This window comes from Pundamilia nyererei, unplaced genomic scaffold (genome assembly GCF_000239375.1).
Source record: "Pundamilia nyererei isolate P.nyererei 1_Seehausen unplaced genomic scaffold, PunNye1.0 scaffold00179, whole genome shotgun sequence".
NCBI lineage: Eukaryota > Metazoa > Chordata > Actinopteri > Cichliformes > Cichlidae > Pundamilia > Pundamilia nyererei.
In genome coordinates, this window is record NW_005187580.1 from 381,589 (window position 1) to 400,666 (window position 19,078).

The 19,078-nt window shown below is 39.3% G+C and overlaps 1 protein-coding gene across 1 annotated transcript in view; it reads left to right on the forward strand.

Moving 5' to 3' along the window:
• Window positions 1-12,985, forward strand: part of LOC102212468 (potassium channel subfamily K member 5-like) — a 15,403-nt gene extending 2,418 nt beyond the window's left edge. The window contains exons 2-5 of the mRNA XM_005746486.2: window positions 8,365-8,476; window positions 9,788-9,954; window positions 10,069-10,237; window positions 10,346-12,985. Of these exons, the coding sequence (XP_005746543.1) occupies window positions 8,365-8,476; window positions 9,788-9,954; window positions 10,069-10,237; window positions 10,346-11,271 (1,374 nt within the window). The 3' untranslated portion in view covers window positions 11,272-12,985. The remainder of the gene's footprint in view (window positions 1-8,364; window positions 8,477-9,787; window positions 9,955-10,068; window positions 10,238-10,345) is intronic.
• Window positions 12,986-19,078: the final 6,093 nt, after the last annotated feature.

Below are 19,078 nucleotides of genomic sequence, written 5' to 3' on the forward strand. Positions count from 1 at the left end.
GTGTGTGTGTGTGTGTGTGTGTGTGTGTGTGTGTGTGTGTGTGTGTGTGTGGTCACATTGACATGTTCCCCCAGCTGCGCAGACAGTTGTTCTCCTCTTGTGGTATTATGTTTTCTCTGTTGCTGTTTGCTGAAACACCTGCTGCAAAAGCATTAGTCATTTTAATAACAAGATTTTTTTAAGAAGCAGATTCTATTAGATTTCCACTGTGGAAACTCTGCCCAGCTCATTAACGATTAAATCAAATGTAAGCAAGCTTAACGAGAGACGGTAACACTATTGTAAAAGTTCTGTTTTATTAACAAGGAGTTTTACTATTAACTGCAGGAGCCTTGAAGTGGTCACAGTTTGCAGATTGGATTTTATGGCCCATCAAAGTTGGCTCTTGAGAGGCTGCTAAAAGTTCAGCGGGGGGGGGGGGTGAACATTATCTCTCCCGCAAAAACGACTGAAGTTTCCTGAAAGCAGTAGCTGTTATAAGAGAAGTGGAAGCAGCGTGCTTTCTGTTACAGCCCAGAATAAACATGAGGAGGAGGAGCTGAAATTTACACATGCAGGTAAAAAAGTGTTCTGAGCTGCATTTGCAGCAAGTGGTGTTTTATTTGCTCGGGTTTGGTTTTTATCTTTAAGCAATTATGGCACAAATAGAAGCACATTTTGTTGTATTCTTCATCACCACTATACACTAATCTAGTAAGAGAAAAGATGTACAATTTCCATGTGTAGCCCTGAGGCCTGTGCACACAATATTAAATAAGTGTTAAAGTTTTTAAAAAGTGTGATGCATATTCTTGGTCTGCAAAATGAATCCAGTGCCGTAATGTGGTCAATCAGCATTCTTCTTAATGGCCACCCAGGGGGTAACGTACGGGTGTAAACAAAAAATCATATTGTACAAAAGTCTGAGAAAATTGGCTAAATGAATGAAAATGAATCTACAGGCTTGCAAGTTTGAAGTCTTATGCAATACGATGTGATATTAATTTTAGATCACATTATCGTCAAGAGGATGTGATTTATGACAGTGCTAACTTGAGATTGACAGTTTGCTACCATATGAATATCTTTTAGTTTGCCAGGCAGGTTCACACCTTACTTGTCACCCTCAGCTCGATGTTTCAAAACCTGCCTTCTCAAACCAGTCAGTTACATCTCAGTGGCTATATCCATCTTTTATGTACAGTCTGCAGATTTTAACCAGTTACGTCATCATTATTCTGCCTATCATATACACTGAGATGGCTTCTCGATCACTTCAAACTGTACTATGTAGCACAACAGGTAACAATTTTAGGCCTTTTCTTTTTAGCCTTCTGAAAAAAAAATCAAGAAGTCAGCCATTTTTAAGGTATGTGACATCTCTTGGAAGAAAATTTATCTTGAGATGAAATCATCCAGACTGGAACGGCTTTGGTGTTAAGTCATGTTTTTAGAAGTCTGTCATTACTCAGAAGCCTCTAAATAGTTTGGTAAGAGGTACAGCTCAGTTGTTACTCCCATTGGCATGAGTAAAATAAACTGACGCTATAAATCTGACACCCCCCCAAAAAAAAAAACGAAGGGGAAAAAAAAAACACTCCACTCAAACTCTGTGTGGTTAGAATTCTGCAGTAAAATGACTTTAAATGATCTTGGAAAAAGGTGTCCACTTCCTGAAAATGCAAGTGGATTACAGGATTTTTGTTTGTTTCAAATGACTGGCTCCAGACAAACATACAAATTGTAGTGCTTGTATCCTCTGATTATCTGCTGCGTTACCAGGTTAACCTTCAGTCTAAGGTGGGATTATGCTCTGTTGTAAACATGGAAAACTGCAGATAACCAGACCAGTGGTCACTCTTTGAAGTCCACTTGAAGAATGCATGTGTAGTTGGTGCTTTAAAGTGCAGAGTTTTAAAAGAAACTGGCAGGCACACAGCCATCCACACTAGCAGATTCACTAATATATATTTTAAGATTTGAGTATTTTTGAGTCTCTGAGGGAAAGTTGTTTTTTTTTTTTTTGTTTTTTTTTTCTTCTCTTTTTCTTGCTAAGAAAATTGGTATTTTTAGTTGGGGGAGGGGGTCTTTTTTTTTTTTTTTTTACTTTTAAAGAAAGAAATTTGAGTCTGAACAAGACGTTTTTAGCGCTTTCACGTAGGACTGGGTGATATGACCCAAAAATCATTTCTTGATGATTTTTAGCTGAATGGCGATATACGTTATGTCTTGATATTTATTTTTTAAAGCCATAAAGTAAGAACAAAAAGAGTTCTTAGTCAAAGCTGTGTCCCAGATCTCACACAGGCACTTTTATTAACATACAGTGTAGATGTACATGAAAGAATTACTCAGAAATAAATTATCAGCATTTATTAAATAATAATGCTCCATAAATAAAATAAAACAATGTTTTTGTGCATAACAAAAAACTCAGAACTGTGCAGTTAAATCTAAACTAAAAGACGCTGAGCATAATAACAAAGACTGATTTCGCAGCTGCTCTGTTCCCAAGTTCTACTGTGTGACTGACAGCCTTGAGTTCGAAATCCTCTTTGCAACCATGTCTCTTACAGGTGCCATTTGTGGTCCGTATATGCACACAATACAGTAATATTACATTGAAGCACAGTACGTATCACTCCGCAAGGCTCCTGACTACGATAGCCGTAATGCTCCGACAATCCATCAAGTGGTGCGACTTCGCAGCTTACCAAAGTCGTACTAAAACATTTTTTGACAGATTGCTGAGCACCTACCACATAAAATCGGTTCGCGGTCAGTAAGCACAACCAGAATTCATACATAAGGCTCGCTGTCGATTTTTGAGAAAATGAAAGGATTTTAGGCCTTGCAGCCCCCGTGTGTGGGAGAGACAAAAGTAGACGAAAGAGAAGCAAACTTGCGTCTCCACAAGTATAATTATGATGTAACATAGACTATCGATTTAAACTATATTGTTATATCTCAAATAAAAATATAAAGATATATTTAAAAACTCGATATATCGCCCAGTCCTACTTTCACGCGTTTGGCAAGAAATTCAAAAGAAGCAGAAAAGAGAAGTGGCTCTCTGTTTTTGGGGACAGCTTATTTTGTCATGTGCCTGGAAATGTTGTCCACCGGTCACTGACTTGTGATAACCAAGACTTGGTTCCTCATTTTGGAAAGTGAAGAAATCACAGGGTGCGGCCCTGTAAGTATCTGTAGGGTGTCGGTGACTCCCTTTAGGTGCTCTTCAAAACTCATACATTAGTCTCCAGGAGGTTAAACTGAGCTGAGTCCCAATTAAAGCTAGGATTGTTCTCCATCATGGGTGAGCACATGATTAGTTGTAGACACTGATCTAAAGGAGCCTTGAGTCTTAAATATTTGTACATTTTCAAGTGTGACATAAAGTTGGTAGTTGTTTGCGCTGACTAACATTAGGGCCAAAAATATGGAGTCCGGACTCATTCAAAAACAAAATCAAAACATGTGATTATCTAGCGCTCTAACAAATACAGTATTCATTCTCTAATGAAGCACAGCATCATAACATCTCGTGGAAATGGGATCTGTTTGTTTGTGTACATGGACAGAGGTGCCAGTGGGACCTAATTTATTTTTTTTTTTAACTTTGGCCATGTTTAATATGAAAACCTGCCATTTCACCAGGATATCTGAAAGAAAATGTGGGCAAGCAGAGTAGTTCAACAGAAATTTGTACATTAAGGTTTGAGGGTTGTGTTGTGCAGTAATAGCATGGGGAAACCCTGCTGAAGCAAGGGTTAAATAATCTGTAGCGTTTATCCAGATAACGGCACATACTATACAGTGTCTGTACATGCTGATTCAGCATTTAGGTCAGTGCAGCCTCTCTCCAGAAAAGGCCTGTTTCCTCTGAACCTTCAGTGAGCCTGGTTTAATTTACTTAAATACTAATAAACTCAATAAATTGGATAATAAAGAACGCACTGTGGTGTCAGTAAAGCAAGCCTGCTTCATGTGATGGTAACAACCTAATTCAAAGCAACCACTCACAAATCTTGATTTCACCATCTTGGATATAAAAATCTTTTCACTTTTACTGGCTTACAATTTTATTCCCCTTTTTATACATTCATTAAATCCATGAAAAAGATGGATAGTCCTTTTTTTTTCCATTTACTGTTACTTCATTTATCCTAAAAAAGTTTGAACACGTTGTTGTTGTTTTTCCTCATGCTTGGATCTTTGGTTGCAGTACCGTACATGCAGTCAGATGTCAGTACTGTTACTCAGATGCATTGTTTGCAGCTTATCTGCCTCTTCCTCAGGAATCAATACATAATGAGACAGAAGAGCTTCAGTTTCTTCATTAATTGCAGCTCAGAAAGGGCTTTTGTACACTGCTGTTTGCTTCTGTTGTACTGAAAGTGGAAAAACACAGAAGAGCTGGAGTGGCATGTTGAGCTGCCGCTGTCCTGATAACAGTTTGTTATTGTGGAGGGTTTTTTTTTTTCTCTTAACTGTTATTTTTGTTATCTGTGTCCTGCAGCAGAGTGGTAAACCTTCAGTTAGTTATACAGAAATGAAAGGAGCTTTTAGTAGAGGAGTGAACTGTGTTCTGTCATGCGATGTGTGTGTGATGAGTGTTAGTGTTGGGCTGGGTTGTTTGTTTTTACTTTTTTTTTTTTGTGACACAGTGGTGTAATTTGAAATATTTAAAGATTTCATCTCTGTCTTTTCAGTGGACAAGATTGTAGCTCTGAATTACAAACAAAAAAAAATGGCACACTGAAAACGTGAGACACAGAATTATGCTCTTCTCTAATTTTGGTGAAACAGATAATTGGTCCGGGAACTTTACGTGAGAGACACAAATGGTAATGTTAGTTATTTGTATATTGTGACGTAAAACGATGCACTCTAATGCTTTCAATAGTTCTGTCATTAAAGTCAAGGTGTGGTTGCTCATTACAGAAAGCGCTTGTTTGCATATAACTGGGCTACTTTCAGTTGAAATGGAGTTGAATACAGACTTATTACATCCATCAGCTCAAGATGCATTAACATAAGGCTGCATTTCTTTTTCTTTTCTTTTATTGAGGTGGAGTTGTTTCACTCCTTCTTTTGGGTGTTCAGGGGGCTGGATTAGGATGGTCCATGGGCTGATTCTGGGCCATGGGTTTTTGTTTGTTTGTTATGTGAAAACGGTTCTGGCAAGGGGTGGATTTTATTTTATTTATTTTTTTTTTTAATTTATTTTCCTCTCTCTCTCATTTTGTGAATGAGGCAGTGGGGAGAGCGGTCGCACACAGACCTCCATTTGGAAGATTTGAAGATATTGCCCAACTCCACAGTAGTTAAATTTGTTTGTTCTTTCTCTAATTAATAAGCAGTCTTTGATTCCGACCTAACTAAAAGTGTGCCATTCAGAATTCCTCACATAAAACTTTATCATGATAGAGAGGCGTTAAAGCATGTTAAACCTGCTTAAAGTTACAAGCATCTTGCTGTCAGTAATGTTATAGTCCAGTAATGCAGTGAAGTCTTTGTGTGGTTCATTTTATTGAAAGCAGCATTTTATTCATTTTCCCTCATTTAATTTGTCATGTGCTCTGTGTGCAAATTGGGGAAAATGCAGTTTGCTTAACAAGATTTGCCAAATTTCTTTTTATTTTACCCTTTTTTTTTTTCTTTTTTTTTTAAATTTGTGCATTTAGAGATAAACGTTTTATAAATAAACTTTACATTCTGTGATCACTTTATTTGCAAAATAAGCTGCCCCGCGGGAGTTTAATCTGTGTGGTTTAGCTACTATTTGGACAGTGGCAGACATGTGATGAAGCCAGTTTAACAGCTTCCTCCTGAGCTTGTTTGGTCCCGTTTTGACACAAACACACTTTTGTGCTTTTTGCTCATTCCTCATGCTCATTAGTGACCTGAGGTGGCCTCTGGCTGACCTTTTAACCTTTCACGGACTTTTAGCTCTGCAGAGCTTGTTCGAGGGAAAGTTTAGTTGTGGAAACACAAGAAATTTGAAGACTTGCATTTTCAGTCTGCTTTAATTTTAGATGTCATCACATTTTCTATTTGACTGACATACACCGGAGGTATGTGGTACTTGCTTCCATGCGTCAGCCTTTGCTGTGCTCATTCCATTCAGGTGAATCAATAGCTTTATATGTGCTAAACTTGAGCCATGTATATCTGCCAGACAGACTATGAACATCCTCAGATCTTCTGTATAATGCGAGAATGAGGTGAAGAGTTCACATCAGTTTCAGAGTAATGAACGAATCGCTTATTATTTATTGCTTCATCTTGAGATTAAATATCCACCATGATTTCCAGAAAGTTAGCTGTGTTATTAGAAATGCCACTCACTCTGCATTAAAGCAGCCCAAGCTATCAAAGTCTGACACAGAACAAAAACCAGACAGGTTTTTCAGGTCTAAAAAGTGCATTGCTCAGATTAGAGCTGTGTTTGTTGCGCATATTAGATTCTTGGAGAGTCGTCATCATCTAGAAGATGACACGTTATATCTGTATCTAGAATTTATAAGGTTAAAGAGACCTTTGTTGATCAGCTGAATAGGTGCATTTTTTTAATGCACTCTATGACACAGCCTTTGAAAAGATTAGTGAGTAGTACTGTGGAACAAAGCACCTATGTGGGAGTCTCTGTTACACTTTCTAACATGATTCACATGCCTGGTAAGCTAGCTAATACCATGTGTTTTTCCCATCTGTTCATTTAGAGGCTGCAAAGCATCCTTCATCTTATTCAGGTTCCTCAGCTTGCTGGTTTCGGTGCCACCTGTTTTGTTCATCGAGAGCGGAGATCTGTACATAGATCTCTCCACCCTGGCAGCTTGCGTAATAGCTTTTTAACATGTGTTAAAACTTTCTAGTTTTTTTGCCGACAGTGCAGCGATTGGTGATATGTTGCACAAGCATGGATGTGCAATGCATGCAAGAATTCAAAATCCTCAAACTTTTAGGGATCCTTTGATTGTGGGGGGAAAAGTGGACAAAAGTGAAAGAAAAATGGATCACACTGTAGTCGCACGCGAGTGTAGGTGTACAGCTCTCCACTCAAGGTCAGCAAAATAAAAAGGATGATGGAATTAGCATATTTTTATACGTGCCCCAAAAAAGGCTGACCGTAGACTTGACCAAACATTGTTTATATCCAGCCAATTAGCCTGTTTATCTGTAACACATATTCTAAAAATCCTCTTAGATCCTAAACTCTTTTTCCTACCTCTAACCAAGAGGAGTCTGATACAATGCTACATTTTCTTTCTTTTATGCAGGTAGATTATTCTCTAAGTAAGATGCTTGCTCTGATCATCTGGTACATGCAGTTGCAGTTCCTGTAATCAGTTTTATGCAAGCAAAATTTAAGCCTCAACATGGCCAATAAGTAGTTTACCTCATGCATATAAATGTAAGCAGTCATTAGATGTGCTGGGTTGCTGGGAGGATTGGCAAAAGTGCGTAAGCGAACAGCAAACGACTGAGGTTTTTCCTCTTTAATTTCTAGTCATGGATTGAAAACAAACTTGGTCATCACCGCTGTCATCCTAAAGCCCAACAGTCCAACTGTGTTGTTTCAGAAGACAAAAGACTGGCCTCCCCTTGTTCTGGTAATTACAGAGGAGAACTGTAACAGGCCTGTTATTATTAGAGAACCAAGCATCTTTCAGGACTTGAGGGCTTATGTGAATTTTGCCAACGCCTGCACATTTCCCCCCCTTTTCAGCCCTCGGGGAGAGAGAGCGTGGGGTAGTGCATTGTCCCGGCACACATGGTTGGGTGTTTGCTAATTCCCAGGAGGAAAAATTCAGTTTTTGTTGTGGTTGCGGATGGACACGTATGGTTGGGGATGATTGATTAAGTGCCTTTTGCCTCATCATCTGGATTTCAAAATGTCATTGAAAGAGTTGGCTGACATATTCCACACATAACTTGGTTAAACCGGGTTTTTGGGTCTTGGGAAAAGGAAAAACAGTCCAACAAAAGAACTGCTTTCAAACTACCTGATCTTTTTAATGCTGCATAATCATGCGATTATGAAATGGGTGTTTAGGTTTGCAGTGCTTGCCTTCCTGTTTCTCTACCAAAGTAAGCAAAGGCTTAGACTTAGAAGCCCTCAGGTTAAAGATGAGTCTCAAGGGTGCCAGAGTGACGTTTCAGCTCATCAGTAGTACTCTAGATACTGTCAGCATATCACAGGAAGGATGTGCTAGAAGAAACGCAGGTTGCACAGGATGCACTTCCTGCGTTCTTGTACTGAGCTCGGTGGACTGTTTTCTAAATGCTAGTTGATAGCACTCATCTGTTGTTCTATCTTTAATTCTCTCTAAGACAAAGTCCAGCCTTTTCTCATGCACAGTCTATGTTTATTGTCCCCAGGTGGTGTCAGATGCTGCAGGCCAAGGGGTCACAATAACAGGCAATAAGACTTTCAATAACTGGAACTGGCCAAATGCCGTTATCTTTGCCGCTACAGTTATTACCACCATCGGTAAGTTCTTCTGGATGTTTGACAGCTGGATTTATAAAACGGATGCAGGATCACTTTAGAGCTGGGCTCTTGGTGGTTTTTATATTTTAAATGTCTTTATATTTACACTCAAATTTAATCTTAAAGGAGCACCGTGTAAACTTGGAGGACAGTTATTAATGACACCAGATCGTGCTCGTTTGTATCAGTCAAAGCGATGAGATATACAGTCTGTCCTGTTTGTAGTGTATGTCATGCAACCACTTAGAGACCGAGCCGAGTATCAGCATATTGACGGCAGAGTTTACTTGGACATTGTGAAGCTACTGATCTCAGTTTTGTGATTATGTAGCCAAGTAACAGATTGATGGGTAACAGTTTGCTGTAGAAAGCCAGTTTTAGTTGCTTTTCTTTGTTTTGTGCCATTACGTGATTTCTAAAATCAGTACTGTAGAGTTAAATATTGAAGTAATTTGGCAAACTAGTCAACTAGTGTTTCCACTCGGATATGCTTTTTCTTTTGCTGGTGATATCGTGAGCCAGCAAGCTTTTGGTGACTGGAAAATGGGCAGCTGAGTTGGTAGGGCAGATGCTAGCTAACATTTTAGCAAAATCTATGTTTTTAGTGTTGTCCTTTTAAGGACTTCGTGTTGTCCCGGGAGCTGAATGTTTGTTCGCATTTGATTAGTGAAGTGTTGCTCACTGTTGAAGCTGTAAGTGGAAGAGACACTTGTGAAGCTTTTAGGTTTGTTCCCATCCTTTGGATTCCATTACACAGAATTTAGTCCAAAAGCTCTTGGAGGCAACAGAGCAACTTACAATCCATTCAGATGTGAACAGTAAAATTGTTTATTGCTTGAAAGTAACATTACATCATGCATTTTTATACGTTTCAACAGTGTGCTTATCTTCAAATTGTAAGAGATGCTCAAGTGGCGTCTTGGAATCTTTTATAACTTGCTTACCTCTAATGTAGGACTCTGAAATCCTCTTAAATTATCTTTGCATGTTGCATTAAATGGCCTCTTGTTTTCTGATTATACAACGCAGGACATTTCAGGGAGTAGTCAGGAACCAATAGGTTGTCCAAATGTAAGCATGCTGTTAGGAATGATAATAAAAGTAAATTCAAAGATAAATCAGAAAAACAATTTATTTACAAATTAGCCAACAGGAGTATCAGATGTTGTAACTCTGACGGTAGTCAGTCCGCATAGTTTTGCAGATATGATCATGAGCCACTTATTTGTATAATACAATGGAGGTTGTTTTGGGGGGGGGGGTTGTGTGTTTGTTTTTTACCCCCCCCTCTCTCTCTCTCTCTCTCCTAAGGCTATGGGAACATTTCTCCGAAAACATCAGCAGGACGTGTGTTTTGCATCTTCTATGGCCTGTTTGGTGTGCCTTTGTGTCTTACCTGGATCAGTGAACTGGGGAAGTTTTTTGGCGGTAGAGCCAAGCACCTGGGCCTATTTTTAACCAAAAAAGGCCTATCACTGGTATGCTGATACTTTTTTTTTTTTTTTTTTTTTCCCTCACTCTCTTCTTTAATTTCTTTGAAAAGTACTTTAATCTGTTGTTCAGCTGAAGTAACTTTTTTTTCTTCCCTCCAGAGGAAATCTCAGTTTACCTGCACGGCTATCTTTCTTCTTTGGGGTGTCCTGATCCATTTAGTCCTCCCGCCTTTAGTCTTCATGTCTCAGGAGGGTTGGAGTTACATTGATGGCTTGTACTTCTCATTTGTTACCTTGACCACAATTGGATTTGGAGACATGGTGGCAGGTAAGCTGGCTTCTAAAATTTAGACAGTTAAGTTAGTATAGTAAAAGGTGCCTCTTGATGACCGTGAACTTCAATGCAAATCACTCACACTGTTCTTTGTCCATGCAGGTGTGGATCCAAACAAACAATATCCACCTCTGTATCGTTACTTTGTGGAGGTTTGGATTTATCTAGGCTTGGCCTGGCTTTCTTTGTTCTTTAACTGGAAAGTTCGGATGGTGATTGAAGCCCACAAAGCCCTGAAGAAACGCCGCAAGCTGCGCAAGCTATCTCTCGAAGAGCTCCGCCACTACAAAGAGTCTAACAAAGTTTCCCCTACTTCGCCTCCCACTCTGAATGATGTCAACATTTTCAGCTTCTTGTCCAAGAAGAAGGAAGGCTACAATGACCTGATTAAACAGATTGGCAACAAAAAAGATGGCAGCAAAACGGTCTGTAACTCTAAAGAGATCGGTCGCTCGAAGAGTTGCACCGATGCTCCTATGTTTAACGGCCATACCATCCTCAGCCTGGACCGCTCGCCACGTCAAAAGAGGCGCTATAGCTTTAGTGACTGCGTCACTGTTGCATTTTCTAAGTCTAAGAACTACCTCCTGGGCTCAGACAATGGTTTACTGCTAAAGGAAGATCAGGTGGAGGGTGACCTAGAACTAAACCATGATCAAATGTTTGAGAACCAGCTTGACAAGGATGTGAATCTGGAGAATGGAGGAGAGAGAGAATGTGTATCAGTTGGTCACAGGGCATGGGACTCCAAGGAGTACCATTCTCTAATGTTCCAAAATGCCAACATCACCTTTATCGACGAGGAGAACTTCCTCAGCAATAACTCTGAGGAGCTCGAGGACGACGACGACGATTCTAAAGCAAAACTCTCCATCACCACGTGCGACGAAAACATTGAGACGAACTCCAAGGAGGAGCAAAGCTCCGAGTCCGAAGGATCTGTCTTCACGAGTGACGGTTCAGAACACAGCCACTCGTACGAGAAACTGGTAGAGGAATATGCAAAAGAGGAAAACACAGACTCCTGACACGTGAAGGCAACACACGTGAAGCATTGTAATGTGAAGTGTTTGAGAGGAAAGTTGCATTGCACTTTGAAGGGGTCTGATCATGAGAAGTCAAGATCAAATTTCAAATCAAACTCTTGAGCACGTGTTCTTTGTCTTGCTGAATCTGAACTGCAAAGTACGTGACACATAACCCCAGGAGTATTTAACGACTGATCTGTTTCTTTGTTTTATACGGTTTGGAAAAACTATAAGCAACATTTTGTCATGTCCAAAGAAGCAAGTATTTCTTTGTTTTGTTTTTTTCTACTTTCACATGGGATTTCTTCTGATTTCCTGTATTTTCATGTATTTATAATCACCATATTGGTGTTTTGTTTTGGTTTTTAATATATTTATTCAAATGAAGGAAAGGGTAGCTTTTATTCAGTGGCTACGTGGGTTTATGTTTCCCGTTGCACAATTCCACCAAGTGAGGATAGACCAAAGTTCATCCCAGTGCACATTGTTCTTTATATAATCTGAGCCAAGCATGTCTTAAAAAAAATGAAGGGCCAAATCTTATTGCTGTGTCTGAGATTTCAATTTATTTTGACTGTAAGAAACGGATATGACTGTACTCTGCTACACATGCGTCCTAGAACAAACGTCTTTGTGAACAGACTCCAAACTTGTGAAGTTGTGGGGCGGTGTTGTGGTTTTGTGCACATCTGTTCGATGCCTCCTTAGGCATTTGCTTCCTAAAGTTGATATTTTGACTTGGGATGGCGCTGCCTGACTGGAACAAGCCTTTAACGGTAAAAACATTCCTCCTTACCACTCTTACACGATTTTTATTTGCCATGTAAATATTGGCTGAAGGCCCGTCAGTAGCCTCAAACATGGCTCGGGCTTGGGACGCGACCTTGCTACTCATGTTTGCCTTCGGGGGGCTCGCACTGCCGTCAATGATTGAAGTGCCGCTTGTGAAAGGGAGCCAAGGTTAACTCGGAGCAGATCGATCCTCTTTGACGCATGTTTCAGCCGTGCCTGCACAGGCCTGTCAGTTGTTGATGTCTGATGCGTCTCAGCCTTAATTATTTCTGCCTTTTTTGCACGTGAACTGGCACACAAACTTGAAACAGTATTACTCCGAATGGTAAAATGGCAGAGATCCAGTGCCACAAAGGGCTACTTTAAATCTAAAGCCAACTAAATTTAGTAAAGTTCATTAAAAACTCATAAAATACACATTAAAACGTTTTGTTTTGTTTTCCTCATGTAAACATGAAAACTGCCTTGCAGGTGACCGCCATCACCTGAAATGGCTTTAAATCCACTGTGAAGCAGTAGATGAACATCACTGTAACATCTGTTGAATGTGACTCACTGAAAAGTTCTTTCACACTGGGTGAAAGAAGATGAGGAAATAAGTTCTGCTTCCTCTCTTGTGTTTCATCAGAGCCACTTTTTATTTTTCTTTCTTTTCACATTTTCTGAGATGTGTTAGTGCAGCATTGGTGTGTGTGGACTGAATTTCTAGCAAAAAATGATTACTTAAGAACAGGTTAGGTAGATTTAGGGCCATTGTTCATTGTTTCCTTCCTAATGTTGCTCCATGGTGTAATAAAACTCCATTATACTCGTCTGTAAGTTTCTTTTTGTTATGATTAAGTTATTCATGTTTTTGTGTAAATTTTGTATATGAGTTCTGAACAAAACTGTATATTTCGTTAAAAATAAACACTGAATGAAATCTTGAGTTTTGTTTGTTTTTGTTTTTTTGTTTTGTTTTTTCCCCCCTCCATTTATTGGACTGGTAATGCATTGATGTCTTTTCCAGTGGTGGAGGTATGAGGTTGCTCTTAGTTCATGGTTGGCTGTGGCCATGCATCATATAACTGAAAGAGGGAGGGGAGGGCATTTTGGTGCAGATATTTTAAGTTTTTGAATGTAACTTTGCACTGCCCTTTGTTTTGAAGGGCATTTCCTCTGCGCAGGTAGTAATACACAGTTCAAATTATGCTACATTTGTAAACCCCATTTTCACAAATAAGGAAAAACGGTTGGATACACCAAATATCCTTTCCATCACTAGCTGCATTCCAAATGTTGTAGTCGTGGGTGGTTTAGGGGATTAAATACTCCTGTATTTTTTGTGTATGCTGGCCAAAAATGACCACAAATCTATCCTGGTCACCCCACTGTGTGTGTTTGGGGTTTTTTTGTTTTTTTGGGGGGGGCGGGGGGGTTTCCTGCTCATACCATGAAATGATCTCAGATGGTTTCCTCACGTCTTCATGTCTCAGCTCTTGAGTCATGCCACAATAGACGAACGGTGTTTTAAAAACTGTGCTGTTGTAAAATTTTGGCAACCATAACATGCAGGTTATGGTTGTATAGCTAAAAATAAAAGTGCTTTGTTCTTGGTGACACTTGCTCGACTAAATGTACTTCAGAGGGCAAGTTACTTAAAAAAAATAATAATTACCCCTATGTATTTATGAGAGAAGTTGAAATTTTGGATTAATGTTCTTTTATACTTCAGCAAGCCATGCTAATTGCCAGATGATTTCCACAGTATTCCCACTTCCATGAATGACAAAATTAAACTGGATGGTGAATCCTCAATGAATTGAATGCTTCCATGTTTGCAGACAATAAATTCCAGGGATGGCATAATTTCAATGATGAGTGACCGTGTAATCTGCCATTTCCCATTTTGTAACAATTTCATACCAGTTGTAGCTCAAGCCTAAATATAAACTGGTCAGAGATCTAAAGCATTTGGTGTTGCATGCTGCAAAATTTGGACATTTAAACACGCAAGTCTGGGCATTGACTCACTTTTGGAGCCAGCCTCAAGTGGCCGTTAGAGGGAAAAGTCCAGCTTTTGGCATTGTGCACCCATTATAGCTTTCTTCTTCTTCTGTTATTTATCTATGCTATGAGCAAAAAAAATGGATTGCAAACATGTTTTTAACACCATCTTTGCTATGCAGCCCCAGAAGTTGTGTAGCACACATAGACTATCCATTAAAGTGGGCATAATTTGTTTTTCCTTCTCAACACCTAATTTATGGAGTGAGTCAAGGACACTCACTAGTTCCAACCATTTTCTGTTCTATCTTATGATAGTGAGAGCCAGTCGATCAGAAGAAAGTTGGCTTAAAATACTAAACTAAGGATTCAATAAAATTATGAGATAAATAATACTAAATTGATAATTTACTTTGAGTTGTGAATCTTGCAAAGCTACTCTGGAAATGAGCAGAATGACTTCCTTTTAAACTGAATCCATATTGGAATGCATCTTAAGTATCCTTCAAAGGTTTAATGATGCTTTCATTTCGTCTTCTACAGTCTGTCCTTTATTATAAGAACGTAACGCTTCAAGTTACATTTACAGTATTAAAAATACTGTAATTGTGTTACTTCCCCCCTTTTTTTGGAAACACTAATTCAGTCTGTACAGGGTCATGGTCATGCTGGCAGACAAGTAAACACAGACACAGCAGCTAAAAGCAATAAAAGCAGCTATGATAATGACACTCAGTTTATTCATAAGGGTGGAGCCAGGCTGCTGACATCTCCTGATCTGCTAAAAGAACATAAGGTTAATGTTTGCTTGACAACCAGTTTTTGTTGGCACAGTCGCCCACAGAAACTATGATTGTCTTCCACTTACAAGAAATCTGCTCACAGAGCCTCCAAAAAGTTGTAGAAAAGGCTTAAAACGGACAGCGGCTGATATTTTTAATCTCTATTTAAAACTTTTTTTCTTTTTCTTTTGTTGCGTCTCCGTTTGAAGGTGTGTGAAAATGGTGTAAGATGAACATCATGTAGTTGGGGGAAATTAATAAAACAGCACACTGACACTGAGCAATAGTGGAGCAGTGGTTAGAACTGTTGCATCATATTAACAAGGTCATGGGTTCAAATCCACCATCTCAGAGGTTATAACAGGGGGTTTTACTCAGAAGTGAGAATAATGAGTTTCTTAACTGTTGTTATGTCCACTGACCTTTTAGCCTCTTCTTAGAAGAGAGCTGCTCTCCCTCCCTCTCTGTTCCAGGTTACCACACCCATTTGCCACAGCAGAGCAGCATCAAGATCATTTGTGGAAAAGTACATATAGCTCTAGCAACAAGTGCTTCGCCCTCTCTTTTAACCATTAAGTGCTGGGAAGTGTTGCGTTAGTCCTGTCTAGCTTCAGTTGTTATTGAAGATTAAGGTGGCAAATTTGTGGGACGTAGTTTGTTTCTCCTGTTTTGTGGCCAGCCAGTGTGCCCCCTATACTTCACAGACAAGGGAGGGGTCGTAACACCTGTCTTTCTCACTTGATGGGAGAAAATGTTGCAAGTGGCACCAATACTCATCGTTCAAACACTTAGATAAAATATTAACGTGAGAACAGATTATTATTCATACATATCTGCTACACTGTAGAGTTACTGCATGAGCTGTGACAGATTTCCCGTATCTGTCGTTTGGGTAGCGGAGCCGAAACACAATTTAAAGATCCGAAAGTGCTCACACTTTGAATATGAGCCGATGCTGAGCACTGATGATTCTCACTGAACCGAACTAAAAGGAGAGCTCAGCATGAAAACGTGCTGAGCGTGGCAGAAACACAAACGTCTCCTATTACAGTGCGGTTGAAGCAAAACTTAAATCATCACTCTGCAACTTCGTCAAAACGACTCAGTCTGAGTGTTTTGAATCAATTTCTTAAGTGGTCAGTTCAATTAAAAACAACAAAGTCTTAAAACAAATGTTGCCACCTCTAAATAAGCACATTTTCTATGCAATAACTCTTGCATATCTAACTCACAGAAGTATACAGGGGTGGCTTGAAATGTTGGTGGTGGTCAGAGGGCCCGGTGGCGCCTGTGTCCGGCAGCCTCGCCTCTGTCAGCCTCGCCTCTGTCAGTGCGCCCCAGGGCAGCTGTGGCTACAATGTAGCTTGCTATCGCCAGTGTGTGAATGTGTGTGTGAATGGGTGAATGACTGAATGTAGTGTAAAGCGCTTTGGGGTCCTATGGACTAGAAAAGCGCTATACAAATGCAGGCCATGCAGGCCATTCCACTTTTTCATTCAAACTTTGAGTATTTTTGAGCCTTAGATTCTTGTTTTATCTTGGTTTATTCTGTGGATACTTTCATATCAAGAAAACAAATTCAAAGTCAAATTAAAACAAAGGGGAATATAAGTACCATCTGCGTAAATGCTTACACTCCCTGTGCCATATGTAACAAACAATATTAAATATCTCAAATCTAAACTTTTACATATTATATAGCTACTATACCCAAACAAGAGTAGGTAGAAGTTTACCACTTCTAGAGATCTAGTCCTTTATAAGTTAATAAGTACATGATTTATCCATATGAAAAAGGTCAGGACAGAAAAAAAAGATTTCAATCGCTTTAAAAATCAGGGAGAAAAAAAGTCTTACACTCACTCCAATCGTCACCATAAATCGAAGCATCAAAATAATGGGCTATAACATAAACATTAAACAGCAATGATGTATAATGGCTGTGAGATAGAGTAACAGAAACAAGCTTTGGTGCTCTGGATGTTCAATCCAGTTTCTGATATGCACTGAAGGAAGATTCAAAAAGTGCATTTCAAGGGTCACATCACCATATGAGATGGGCTGCTGGTTAAAACAGGTTCTATCATATGAAAGGCCTCATTTTTACCTACAGTTTGTTACCCGGCTATCCTCCAGTTGTGATTCCATTCTAAAATAGGCATCGTTTAACACTTGCAAATAAAGCTGTGAAATGGAGAAACATCATCACTCCTCCTGTGTTTAGACATATTCATTAAGAAAATCAATTAATGTCATTTATTCAATGATCCATTTTTTCTCTTTTCTTTGCCCTCACCCTCCAATCAGTTGTTATAGATGGCTGGCCCTTCAGAAGTCTGCTTCTGCTGGAGATCTCTTTCTGTTAAATGGGAGTTCTTCCATCCCACCGTCACCAACTGCTGTTCAAAGTGGATTGATTGACTGATCTGATCCTCTTACCTGAAAGCAACTCTTATGAATTATTGCTACAAAAACAAAATTGAATTGGAAGGTTTTTAAAAGCTACGATCAGAAAAACAGCACTTTGTCTGCAAGTCTGAAAAAAATATAGTCTGAAATACTGTCTATTTACCATCTGAATGTGCAGCTAAAAGAGCCTCAATCGTACTGCATGTACGTGAGCAATTATTTCATGGTTTTATTATTAGAGCCAGGAATACCAGGCAGTTGTGGAGAGGCAGCACGTGTTGAACATCACAGTACAAATGTGTGCAAAGAGTGTATTCAAGGATTTTCTCTTCATCATAAGAGTAACTGCAATGTGCAAGATGCCTTCGGGATACTTGGCATTTGGTCTGAGACAAGTCTCAGTTGGTCTCTGTGATCGGACTCAAAGAGTCAGTGTTGTCTGGCACTCGGCTCAAAAGGGAGCAGCTTGTTTGGTGGCTGTGTGTGCCGTCATGCTCATGGGGCGATAACCACAGGTGAAGGAGGATCAGAGGGTCTCGTGTCTTTGGTTTCATGGTGCTTACGCTTCACACATTTTATCACAATGTCAGCCATGAAGATTTTATATGGTTAGGGGATTTTTGGAGTCAGATTAGATCAGGGTGAGAGGTTTGTTTGCACTTTAGATAGAACATGCCTCCATCAAGTGTGCTGGCTCTATCTGGAAACTTGAATCTGAGCCACACTAAATACCCTAAGGTTTATGGTCCAAAGTTTATAAAGTTTATGTTATAATTAGAAGTAATATAAAGCAAAAGGGTTGCACATTGGCACTTGTCACCTAGAATCTCAACTTGTAAAGTTCAGAGTTCACCTGTCATAAAAGAGTCTGACCTTTGAATCTACATTCCTGCAGCTTTTTATAAGCTCATAAAGAACAAAGACGCACAAAACAGGATCAAATATTCAGCGGGTATTTTAGATATTCTGATCACATCATGGAAAAAAGAAATCATGTGTATCAATTTGAAGGTAATATCTCTATATAATGTCATAAAATTACTTTCTACATGAAACAGTGGAACAAATCAAGACTATAAGAGAATTTAAAAACACAAACACCTTTCTCTAGGTGTAGAGGGCGTGGTGGAAAATCAAACCTGTATCGGTCCTCCATGGATAGCCACAAAGTAGCAATGATGAGATAAAGTTTAACTGCTAATACTCAAATAATTATATCTATAATACAGTAAAACTTTAACTTTATCCTTGTTTAGCACATCAAATGACCTGCATGTTTTCCATTCTTCATGGGTGTGCTCTGTGCTGTTCGTTTAGGGAGTACGATAATGCAAGAATGACCTAAACCACGCTTCAAAGCCTCCTCTGTCTATCCCATCAGCAAAGCACCTTCTGGCACAGCTTCCTTATTAGCTTGTGTAATAGATTACAGTAAGACAGCAGCTGCAAGACTTCTGGGAAAACATTTAGAATCACACTGAAGCCTTTCACCTTTTACAAAGTTTACCCGCTTTGTAAAATGCAGATTCAAGCGAGATAGAGTGATTTAAGATATAATGACAGCATATCATAGACTGAAGCTGAAACGTTATTATTCATTTCAAAAGCGCTTCCTTCCTTGCACTGCTGCGACAGTTATTTGAAGCTGTTTCAAAAGACCAGAAAACAAAGAAAAGATCAGGTTAAATACTCAAATGAAGAGACTCAAGAACACCTAAAAGCTGCACAGCTTTTTTACTTTATATAATTATATGGTTGTGATATGGTTATGCAAGGACCTGCACCCTGCAGAGTTTCCTTAAAAGGTTTTTGTTTAACATTGCAGATTTCATGTGAAA